Here is a 12,054-nt window from a genome sequence, read left to right on the forward strand (position 1 = left end):
AAAAAAAAAGGTTTTCACGGACTGGTGATTAAATCAGCCCACAAGTGTTGAAAAGATGTTCGATTTTACCAATTTAAAAACTGTAGATTTAATATCACAAGGTTTGGTAAAGATCACATTTAACTGACTTTAACTTTAGTTTTAATCCAAGAGAGCCCAGAGGGTTCTAGAGGTTTTCTTCATTTTATTTTCTTTATTTTTTTTTAGAATTTTTTGTCGCTGTTGATTGAACCAAGAATACCCAAGAATTAAATAGGTAGGTAAATAAATAAAATAACTCCACTTTAGTCTAGAAGAAAACTGTTCTTGGGTTGGTTCTCCAGGGTTAAAGAAGTCATTTCTTGTACTTTACGTGGGATAACATCTTTTTGTTTGTTTTGTTGGTTAGTGCAAGAGTTCATTATTGTCTAAAGCAGGGGTCTGTGACCTGCGACTACGGAGCCACATGTGGCTCTTTTATCCCTCTATTGTGGGCTTTGGTTAAAATAAAATATTTAAAAAAAATTAAAAAGTAACTTTAAAGGAAAAAACTAAGTAGTAAATTTAAAAAAGTGAATTAACTTAACTTTATTCAACTAATTTGCAAACAGTTAAAGGATGTCTGAATCATTTAACGAGGATCCTAACAAACTGTAGCCGTAATTCTCCATCAATCCTTTGTAGTTCATCCTAATACATTTGGACTTCATTTGAGCTTCATTTATCACAGAAAATCAATTTGTCAGTAAACACAACCAAAATTAAAGCTATAAACTACTAGATTATAAAGCATATTTTATATTTCTGAACAAGTTCAAAGATTTTAAGTGTTCTCATGGTTTTAATACATGGTAGGGGTCACTTCATCAGCTCTGATTAGTTTTTGTGGGTTACATTTATGAATTTGTAGCTGACAGGCACCAGAAACAATAAAAAACATTATTAAAACATTAAACATTAATTAAACATTAAAACATTTATTATTATCATTGATGACTTTACACTTCCTACTGCATTTGCTGCATTGACATGATCATTTGGTTTAGAATGTCTTTTATTTAGAAAGGAAGTCATGCAAAGTTCTCTCAAAAGTTATAAGCTATTTCAAAATTAAAAAAAAGCTATTTTCTCTTCATGTTTATGTTTTATTTATGCCAAAAAAACCCAACAGTTTATTTAAATGTATCATGCCAGCAACAAAAACATAAAAATAAATCAGTATCTTATTTTCGTAAAGGATGAGTGAAGATTTTGTGACTCCTACTGGGTTTACATTGGTGAGAAAGAATGTCTCTTTATGTGCAGAGAGATGCAGACTCTCATCTAAAGTGAAAGTTTGACTTTAAGTGAGCTTTAAGCACCACTAATGCCAAAACTCCTTCTCTTAAACAAACAAAAACTAGCTTTAGAATAAAGATTTGGCTAATTTACAGTTTAATTTTTACCCATATTTGATGTAAACAGGAAATCTAAACAGAAAACATGAATTTAAAGTTGATTTAGGGGGGGAAACAGTCTATCTGGATTTGCATTTTAAATTCCAATTTTTGCATGCCAAATCTAATCATTTTAGCTTACAAAACTAGATTTACTTTTTACTTGTTCTTTTAATTTGGAGTATAGATGTTCCTACTTTCTTAGCAAAAAGTAGTCGATATAAATGTACTATAAGTATATTAAATGTGAGACTGTAAACTTAAATTGTTTTAATGTAGTCTGAAGAAGTATTTAGTTAGTATTCCTAAACTTTAAGAGTACTACTTTTTGCCGGTCCCTGTTTATTTATTTGTTTATTTAATTGAATGCAATTTGAATAAAATAAAATAGATTTTAAAAAGAAAGACAAAAACCTGGAAACTACGGAAGCTCACGTGCTTGAAATAAGTGGAGCGACTTTCTAAAGCCTCAGAGGAATTTGTCACCTGGGAGAAAACAGCAGCAGACAAACAAACAAACATGATGAAACTCCGTTTCCACTTTCTGTCCTGGCAAACCTGTGAGTCTATTTCTTTATAAAGTTCTGTGAGTTCGTTTAAAATCACACACGGACACTTTCAGAGTCTTTTAACAACTTCTGAACAACAAAAGCGCAACAAGTGACAAACTGAGCAGGACAAGTCTGGACGTAACCCCCCGCGCAATCAATACCAATCGATTAAGCATCGACCGTCACTTCAATCAGCGGGATTGTTGTTTATTTGACCGTCTAAGTTGATCAAACCGAAGTAAATAACTCACCAATAACCGGCAAACCTCCATGGTTGGATGACAAACCCAAATGCCATCAAGTGAAGCCGACTGTAAAATTAAAGTGTCTAAACGCCGCCGACCCGCAGGTAGTTCCGGTGGGCGGGGCCTAAACACTCCAGCACTTCATTCAGGTTTGGCTCTGGGAGAACTGTAATCTCCGTGATCTCTGCTGGGAACTAAAGCTTGTTTTGCTATGAATCATAAGTGAAAAATGTGTGTTTCGCAATAATTATAACTTTTAATAACCAGCGTTAATAAATGAGATGATTATGTATAGAAGGCTTTTTTAGTTTATTCCGTTGGAAATTTAATGCAGAAAAAAGTTATCAATTTTTATTTTAAAAGTCAAAATTTCCCAAATGTAAGAGCTGTGCATGGTTGCCAATAAAACGTTAGCAGGTATGTGTGTGCAGCCTGAGGCGTCAGAGCCTCATGTGCGTCTTCTATCCCTTTATGCCTCTTTGGTTTGGCAGAAATATGCTAAATATTTGCACAACAAAAAGGATTTGAAGTTTTAGTTAAGTTTGATAATCTCTATTTCAAGTTTAAATGTGTCATAACTGGGCAAAATGATGATAAATGGTTTAATCTACCATCAAAGTGGTTTATTTTTGAATAAAAGTATAGCTCTTATTTAGTAGAAATTAAGTGTCTAGTTGCTGTTCCTTTATTTATTTGCACTTATACAATATATTGCAAAAAAAAACCAAGTATATAAATATATAAATAAGTAGGTGCACGAAGAGCAAATAGAAACCCCATTTGGGCTTATATTAGAACCTCTGCCAAATAAAACTTAAAAATTGATTAATATTTAATTATACACTCACAATTACACATCTTAAAAAACTTTTATATTTCACCATACAATCCTTTTATTATCAGCCTTAACATTTTATAAAGAAATGTCTAAATTCTATAGTAATGTTCTTAAAACATTGGATCTACATGTAAAAAAGGTATGTTTTTTATGTTTATATTAAATAGTAAAAGAAGAAAAACAATAAAGGTGACCAAAGTTATGGCAAAAAAATCTTGCATATTTAATTGAGGTAAATCTGCTGCAGCAGCAGGGTCTTGTTTGACACAAAGTGTATTTCATTTTGAAAGGTACTTGGGTGTCCTGCTGTCAAAACTAGTTTTAATTACTGATGAGATTCAGTTATTGTAAATATTCAAAAGCTATATTTTATAAACAGATATCCAAATGGCCACAGAAACATTAATGAAGTGTGTTTTTCTAAAGTGGGATTTTTTTCTAAAACTCTGGTTGATCAGGCAGCTAAACAGAAAAAAAGGTCAAAACATGAAGATAAAAAAATATATATTTGAAAACAGAAATATTAGACAAAATCAGTTCATCTTAATACCCATGCAGCAAACTTTTACTAGTATATTCAGCTGGAAGCAGCTGCAGGACTATTGCAGTGGACTCTAAAAGACAGGTTATTTATCAGTTTAAATTGAAAACACTAATTGATTATTTAAAACCACAACAACACCCACATTTAATTTTCATGATATTACTGGGTTGTTGGCATACAGATAATATGGAAAAACAATATTTTTTCCTAAAAAATACCTATACATCTTTTTATAGCAATAAATGCATCATTGCTTATGAACGAGTTGATGAAGAGCTGCTGAGCAAAATGGTCTTTTCGGGGTTTTTTAAGTCTAACATTATCTAACAGGCCGTTGTCTGCAGCCTGTTGATATGTAGTTTGGCAGGAAGCGGTGGGTTGTGAACTGAAGCAGGAGACGAGAAAAAAAAAAAAAAGCTTGTGTGTTATTCTGTCATTTGTGGAACCCAGGAAAGTAACTTTGTACTTTTATTTTGGAAATAAATCACAAACTGGGATCATTGTTAGATTTTTAGCTTCAGAAAGGTCTGAGCTTTACATTTAATTGAATCTCTCTACATTTCTGCTCCTTCTTATATGTATTTATTTCCATAATTTCTCGTGTATTCTTTTCTTTTTAGATATTCAGAGTTGGGGAATTGTGCTTCACATACCTTTGCACATCCTTAAAAATACTAGGAGTATGAAGCTTTATTATAACATTGACATCTCAGAGTTGTTTCAGAAATAAAATGTTTTTACATGTAGAAGCCATTTAAATGGGATTGTGTTCGTATGTTAGTATTCTGAATTTTACAAAGATTCCAATGAAACACAACAAAATATTTCTTCTTTTATTTTGCTCAGCCGGAGGTGGCTTAGCAAGTTTTTCTTGATCTTTGGGTTTGCTTCATTTTCAGAAAGTACAGTAATAACCACGTTTGGTGGAGCGATGACACAGCAGTGTAGTCATACAGAACATATGAATGTCAACATTTCCTGAAGATCTTCAGAAACAAATTGGCTAAAAGACAAACAGCAACAACGTTAGCTTTGCACAATCATGTTTTTTGAAGATAGACCCACCTCTAGACTTAATTTAATTCATATTTATATTTTACAGATGGATATAAGTGGTAAAGCTGCAAAAAAAGGAGAGATTGATATTTGCTCCACATGATGTCAAAAGTCGTATCTGCAGTGTAGCCGTGTGATGTGAAGGCAGCATCCCGTCCACAGGCAGGAAGTGAAGAATATTCTGTGAAGAGAACGAGTCTGGAACCCGTGGAGCTAATTCTGTTGAGATGGATGTTGCAAGAGACGCATCACGTATTGGGCAACATTCAACAATGGAGGCTTCTTCAGATCTGATGAAACATGTAACAAGGTAGCCGAAAAACCACCGTAGGTTTCTTTTTGATCAGGAGGTGTGTGGAGACAAAGGACCCGGGACAACTGTTTTTTGTAAAAGAGGACAGTTTACTTTGTTCAGCAGGGAAAGCAGTCTTCAGTCTGTGTTGGAGCCTCTGTTACAGAGATAAAAAAAAAACACCAAGAGTTTTGAGCTAAAATGTCAGGCTACATAGAACCATAAAAATACACAATAAATAAAACAAAAAGGATGCAATTAAAAAGTACCTCGGACAACTAAAAGACTATCTCCTGGGTTTATATAAAACAACAGAATAAAAGTAGTGACAGAGGCGTATTTAGCTTAGAGAGGGGTGTATCATGACCACACCCCTCTGCTGGTTTCTTGTCGCTTCCCCCTCTAAAAGCTGTCTGTCTCGTCTGCCCTTCTGGGACCCCTCCACATGGGGGACAGTCCAGCATGCTGCTCTCAGGGCCAGGCTCCGGCGCTGGCTTCCCTCGGCGCGCTCTCCCGGCTGTCGACCTGGCGCAGGCTGTCCTGCCACGCCCCTTTCCAGACCCAAAGTATCGGATCAGGATTCGGTATTGGCAGATACTCAAAATCAATCACTGAATCTGATTAATCTCTACAAAATCAGATTGGGACATCCCTTAACTATTGACAAACAGTTGGTTTCCCTGCTGAGAAGACAGGCGTTTGTAGAAAAAAAAGTATCACCTTCCACTGATGCATCTTTTTCTGTACAATATAAAATGTTCCTGGAAGACAGGGGTCACCAAACTACGGCCCGCGGGCCAGATCCAGCCCTCCTCCGCATTTGGCCCGGCCCTCCAAACTGTTTTGGCGAATTTAGGCTTTTTTCCCACTTTTTTAGGCTAATTTGGAGTTCAGCTAATATTCCAACTTTATGCTAGCTGTTTTGGCAAAATTTGACATTTTTCCAGTTTTTTGGCCAATTTGGCATTTAGCTAATATTTCAGCTACATGCTAGCTGCTTTGGTTAGGCTTTTTCAGTTTTTAGGATATTTTGGTGTTTAGCTCATATTTCAACTAAATCCTAGCTGTTTTGGCTAATTTAGATTTTTTTGTTTGTTTTTTTCTTTAGCTAATTTGGCATTTCACTAATATTTTAGCTAGCTTCAGTGTTTTCAGCTATCAGCTTCAGCGTTTTCAGCTATCAGCTTTAGTGTTTTTAGCTACCAATTTAAGCATCTTCAGCTATTAATCTATCACAGGTAATGCTATTTATCCAGTTTTTTAAATGTTTTAATATATATTTTACTGAAATGAATTATTTAAAATTTGGCTATGTGTGTCTTTCTGGAAAACCATAAATATTTACGTTTAGGCTGTGATTGTTACACTTTTTCTGGTAGCCTATGAACTGACCCCGGCCCCACATCAGGGAAGAAAACAGTTATATGGCCTTCACAGGAAAAAAAAAAAAAAAGGAGACCCCTGCTGTAACACAAGCATTGTTTGATTTCTTTTTCTTACTTTCCAGAATTAGGTTGTGCACTTGGTTTGATATCTAAAAATTATTTGTTTTTACAAAATACTTTAAATCTCAACTGAATTAAACCTCATACATGTTTGTGATCAAGAGTTCCTGTTCTAAATACAATGAAAGGCTTTTTATTTAACTTAGTTTTATTTTCCTTTCCAGCTCGATTGTGTAACTGAGATTTGTGCATTTTGTAGCCAAATGTCAGCATGATTGAACAGTGTTTGCATATAGATGTTTTTACCTTGAGGCAGAATGCTACAGGCCTGAGTAAAACATGAAAATTGTTGCATTGCAGCTCTACATTCTCCATGTGGTGATTGATGAGGTCTGAATTTTCTTACAGGCTGTACATTATCATTTACACTGTCTGCGTAGGATGATGGGGAAAAACAAGGATAAGACAGGTTCACCTTTCAGCTGTACATTTATTTTAAATTCAAGAAGGCTGCATGTACTTTTGCAAATTCTACTGTACAGAAGACATCCAAAAAATTCATAGTTATAGATACAGTATACTACAAAGCTGCCCTGGCATTACCAACAGATGTCCAGCACTAGAAAAGCTCTGCAGTCTATTATACTCCTTAATAATATTTCCTTTACCTTTATATGTAAGCCAGAAAGATTTGTTTTAAGCTCCATTCCTTTACAACATTCACCATTTAAAGTAGTTAAACAAGGCACAGGAAAAGGGACATGAAGCTGAGGTCCACGTGTGAACCGATCAGCTTCCCCTTCAATGAAACAGGAAAGATGTGCCACAATCAGGTTTATAGAACAGTATAAATGTCAGTTTGTGTCATACTTAAAAAAATAGCATTTGAACATAATAATGATTTGCTTGAGCTGGATCTGTAGATGTAAATTAACCATAATAGCTTTCACGGCATAGAAATGACCAACTCAATGCAATATAAACTACTAAGCATTGCACTAGAACTTATTCTATTTTCTCTTTTACACGATGTGCTTAAAAATGTTTCAGAAATCAAGGTAGTCACCAGTTAGGAAATCATTATGTTACAAAACAAAAATGTGGATATTCCCGATTAACTATCACATGAACTTCATAGAAAATTGCATGAACATAAAGATAATTCCCATTTAACAGATACTAAATGAAACCACTCTTTTTATCACAGAAAACAACTTTTAGATTTTTAAATCTCTGTAGGATGCATATATCAAGTCAGTAATAGTTGAAGTCTTAATCCTGAAATGAAAAAAGGTTCATTTTTTCTTTTTAACAACACACATGTGTTTCAAGTATCAGTACAGTAGATATCAAGGTGATTTGTGGGTAATTGAGATCCTGGTGCTGATCCAGCAAAGTGTAGATTAAAACACACAACAGCAAGCGTGAGATGAAAAACAAAATCCAGAAAATATTGAAATAGGATAAGAAGTTATTGGTGGAACGATGCTTCAGGTTTTTAAATGTCTGTTTATTTTACTTTTTAATTCGGCCAAATATGTTTAAAAATGCTCGTGAAGTGGTAGCACACAAAAAATTGCAGAATCTTCTGTGCCAATGAGCTCATTTTGCTATTAACTCTGGTCATCAATCAAGATAGACTGATACAAGAACTGGTGTGTCATATTCGACTAATCTGCATATAATGTACATTTGTTTAATAGTGGAACGATTGTGCCATCTCCAAACTGAAGCCCTAGTTTCATACTGTGGGGGTGTTACAAACAATGAGCAAAGTAGACATCCCAAGAAGACCATGTCCTCTCCCTGTCAGAGACATACTGAAGGTTATCTTTTACAGGTATGTGTTCCAAATAATTCAATATAGCTAACAGTTCTTTGTGGAGACTGCATGTAGCCAATCTGTGGTGACCACAGGGAACTCAAACATCTGTTCATTCTACTGACATGTCCTTCGATGTGAAAATCCCCCTACCGACACTCCTGTTTTTGTTAAACAAACGTCAATCGTTGAACACAGAACACGCTTTTGGGGAAAAAGAATTGGCACGGTTCTTTGGCTTGATCCAAACGTCTGATGTTGATCTAAAAACACCTATTCCTTTCAAACGAGTAGCCTTTAAAAGAGTAATATAATGGTTTGCACAGGCGACAGAAAGTAGAACGGAACTGGAAAAAGTAAAAGATAACAAAGTGAGTAAAATTAAATTATCCCAAATGTTTAATACTATTACCTATTCATTATTTATTTAACCATTGAACACTGTAGTTGTACCAGCACTTCATTAATGCCTTAATTTTTTTATGTTCAATAAACAATAGGACGCTTCATGGATTCATTCTGGTTGTGTTTACTAATTGTGTGTTTGGTTGTGTGTTATTGTAAATACGCTAATGTGGCTAACGGATAGTGGTGTCGGATTGTGTGTGGTTTTTTTTTTTGAGTCATGAACAAGCTTGGGAGTTACCATAGTCATAGTAGCATTTGTTTCAGTTGTATTTTTTAAAACATATATGCATGTATATATTTTTGCGTGTTGCAAACAAAACTGGGAGTTGGAGATTGTTGATATGCTAACACTGCTTCTAACGCAGCTAACGTGTAGCGGTGTCAGACTGTGTTTTTATACGTGTTGCAAGCAGGGTTGGGAGTTGAAGGTATTGTGAGGATGCTAACGGGGCTTCTAACGTGTAGCGGTGTCGGTCTGGTTTTTTATGTGTTTCAATCAAGGGTGGGACTTTGAGGTATTGTGAATACGCTAACAGGGTTTCTAGCGTGGCTGTAGCGGTGTCGGACTGTTTTTCATGTGTCACTGAATTGGTTGGGAGTTAGCATAGTTACAATAATGTTTGTGTCAGCAGTATTAGTCTGATTTTAAGTTTTACAAACAAAACTGTGAGTTGCAGGTATTGTTAAAATATGGCTCTATTGCAGCTAACATGTAGTGGTGTCAGTCTGTTTTTTTTACGTGTTGCAAACAAGGCTGGGAGTTAAAGGTAGGCTATTGTGAGTATGCTAACGGGGCTTCTAACGTGTAACTATTTTTTACTAAAATGGTTGGGAGTTAGCATAGTCACAGTGGTGTTTGTTTTAGCTGTATCTGTGTGATTTTTTTCATGTTGCAAACAATGAGTTAAAGGTACTGTGAATGCATCAACACGGCTTCTAAAGCGGCTTACCCAGTCCAAAACGTACTGTCTTTGTTTTACGTGTTACTAACAAGGCTGAGAGTTAGCGGAGTAACTCTGACATTTGTTTTTTATGTGGTGCAACAAGGTTGGGAGATAAAGGTATTGTGAATATGCTAACCCGGCTAAGTCTTCTAACATAGCTAATGTTACAAACAAGTTCTGGTTATTGTGAATGCGGCTAAAAACGTCGTACTGACTGATGGACTTATTACCGACTCTTGTCTCAAGGCGCCTTACAGCTTGGTGAACCTTATATATGACTAAAGTTTGAAAGTTTATTGATAATGTGGTCCACTCTATAGCGCAGAAAATATGTAACTGTAACTCTTTGTTTTCAAACTTAACGTAACTCCAACGGATTCTGAAGCTGACAGAAGCAGTTTTTCTCTGTTTCAGATTCAGTTGCATTTACTTTAACTGCGTAAATTGTCGATGAGTTACAGTAGTTCAAAGAGTGTGTGGGATCTGTCGCCGGCATTTGAGGGTTAAAGGTCAGTGTTGCAGAACATTTGAAATTGCCCACTAGGAAGGCAATAGCTGAAGGTATATAAAATATCAGAATAAAAACGGAAATGCTTAATGCTCATGTCCATCTCTGAAATGCTGAATGCATGTCTGGAGGAATGACAGAAGTTTTACACTTAAAAAGAGATTTTATGCAAACACTGTGGAAAAAATAACAACATAAAGAAGAATAGATTTTTTTTTCCTTTTTTTGCACTTTTACAGCTTTTAAAATAGAGACATACAACATGGAATAAGGACCTTTCTTTACCTTAGCTGAGATGAAACTGGACAAATAACCTTAAGCTTTTTTACTCACTAGTGATTGGTAGGGAAACCAGTAACTATGTGTCTTTACAACAGCTTCCTTCTTTTTTCCAATTTATATTTTTGAATTATTTTCTAATTTTTTTTTTTTTTTTTTTTTTAATAATGCTTTATATTTGAATTAAAACCAAGGTTTAAACAAATCTTCAGAGCTTTTCTATCTGTGTGAGTCATGCTCAGCTTTCAGACTGTTAAAGGAAACGTTCCGTGTCAGACGCACATCAGGCTTTCTGCAGGAACACTTGCTTCATACATTTTCACGTTTCATAAAAAAAGAATCTGTTGTGGGCTGATGTCTGTATTACAGCTGATCATTCATTCTTAATGAGTTTTATGTCATTTCTGCTCTGTATTCTTATGGCTCCTTTGCAACTTCTTTTTATTTATTCACTCTTGCTGAAAAATTTTCCTAAACAAGTCAAAAGTTGTTTTAATTTTTTTGTTTGTTTTTCCTTGTATGCATATTTCTTTGGCAGCCACAAATGTGATAGTGTCTGTTGTCGTGCATGAGTGCAAAGGGTAAGTCGAGGGTTTGGCAGCTGACGGGTGTGTCCGTCTGATATGAGCTCTGTAAACGCTGCTAATTTAGTGATAAGATGTTAGTCACTCTTCCTCCGCAGGAAATGATGTTTTGCTTTCTTCTTCTCTGTCTGTAAGATGACAAAAACAAAAAACCTGTAGGGACGGTTGATGGGATTCTGTTAAATGACAGTGTACTCTAATGTCCTCCAGGCATCGGTCTGAATACATCTCAGTTCTGTTGGTGCAGTTCTTCATGATTGAGTAAAAACAATGTGAAGCAAAAACAGAACTGGCTTTAAAACTGGTTTTCTTTAAAATGATTGGAATAAAAATAGTTATAATCTGTAAATTGGTTTACAGAAGAGAATAATGATCAAACATGGAGATTATAATATTATGACACTCATCGAGTTATCTGTTGATATTTTTGAAGAACAAAATCAGAATGGTACAAATGAATAAAATGTTTTAATGTCATGAATAAATATTGAAGCTAAATGTATAAGTTGTAAAATTACCAACAGATTCTCACTCCCAACTCGTCACATCTTGACGTTTGGTTAAGAACCCCTCCGCCTCACTTTTTGACGTATTAGATATTCTCAACTCATCGTTTTTTGAGGTCCCGGCTGTTCCTAGTAAATCACAGATCCCAAACTTCAGGCCACGAACCAGAACTGGTCCAGCGCACCGGTACCCAAACCAGGTACTGGTACCCTAACTAGGGATGTCCCGATCTGGTTTTTTTGTTCCCAATCTGATTCCAACTCATTGGATTTTGTGGATTTGCTGATACCGATACTTTTGTAACACATTTAACACATAAACAAATTGAATAAACAGATTGGTGTTGTCCCTTATTTATATTTCCTTAATATTGTTTTATCATTAAAAACTTAAATAAAACACTTCTGTGAAGTAGCTTTAATAAACAAGTAAAAATACAGCAAATATAAAACAGGACAAAAATAAGATTTTCTTGTTATATAAGTGATAATTATTCATGTGATAAAGTTTAGTGGCTTCAGCTTTAATATCTTTAGAGCTATTGAACATTTTTAACCAAATGTGATTCCTGTTCTCATTTAAAATTCTTAAAAATAAATTATGATTTTGTTTTAGC

At 34.9% G+C, this 12,054-nt stretch overlaps 1 protein-coding gene and 1 long non-coding RNA gene across 2 annotated transcripts in view; one reads left to right on the forward strand and one right to left on the reverse strand.

The window, feature by feature from the left end:
- Window positions 1-2,370, reverse strand: part of hdr (hematopoietic death receptor) — a 12,262-nt gene extending 9,892 nt beyond the window's left edge. Inside the window, exon 1 of the mRNA XM_024275945.2 lies at window positions 2,218-2,370. Coding sequence (XP_024131713.1) covers window positions 2,218-2,238 — 21 coding nt within the window. The 5' untranslated portion in view covers window positions 2,239-2,370. The remainder of the gene's footprint in view (window positions 1-2,217) is intronic.
- Window positions 1,752-5,263, forward strand: LOC112148680. The gene is made up of 2 exons (XR_002919661.2): window positions 1,752-1,975; window positions 4,696-5,263. It is a non-coding gene; the product is annotated as an uncharacterized LOC112148680 (long non-coding RNA).
- Window positions 5,264-12,054: the final 6,791 nt, after the last annotated feature.

This window comes from Oryzias melastigma, linkage group LG9, assembly GCF_002922805.2.
Source record: "Oryzias melastigma strain HK-1 linkage group LG9, ASM292280v2, whole genome shotgun sequence".
In the NCBI taxonomy this organism is placed as follows: Eukaryota; Metazoa; Chordata; class Actinopteri; order Beloniformes; family Adrianichthyidae; genus Oryzias; species Oryzias melastigma.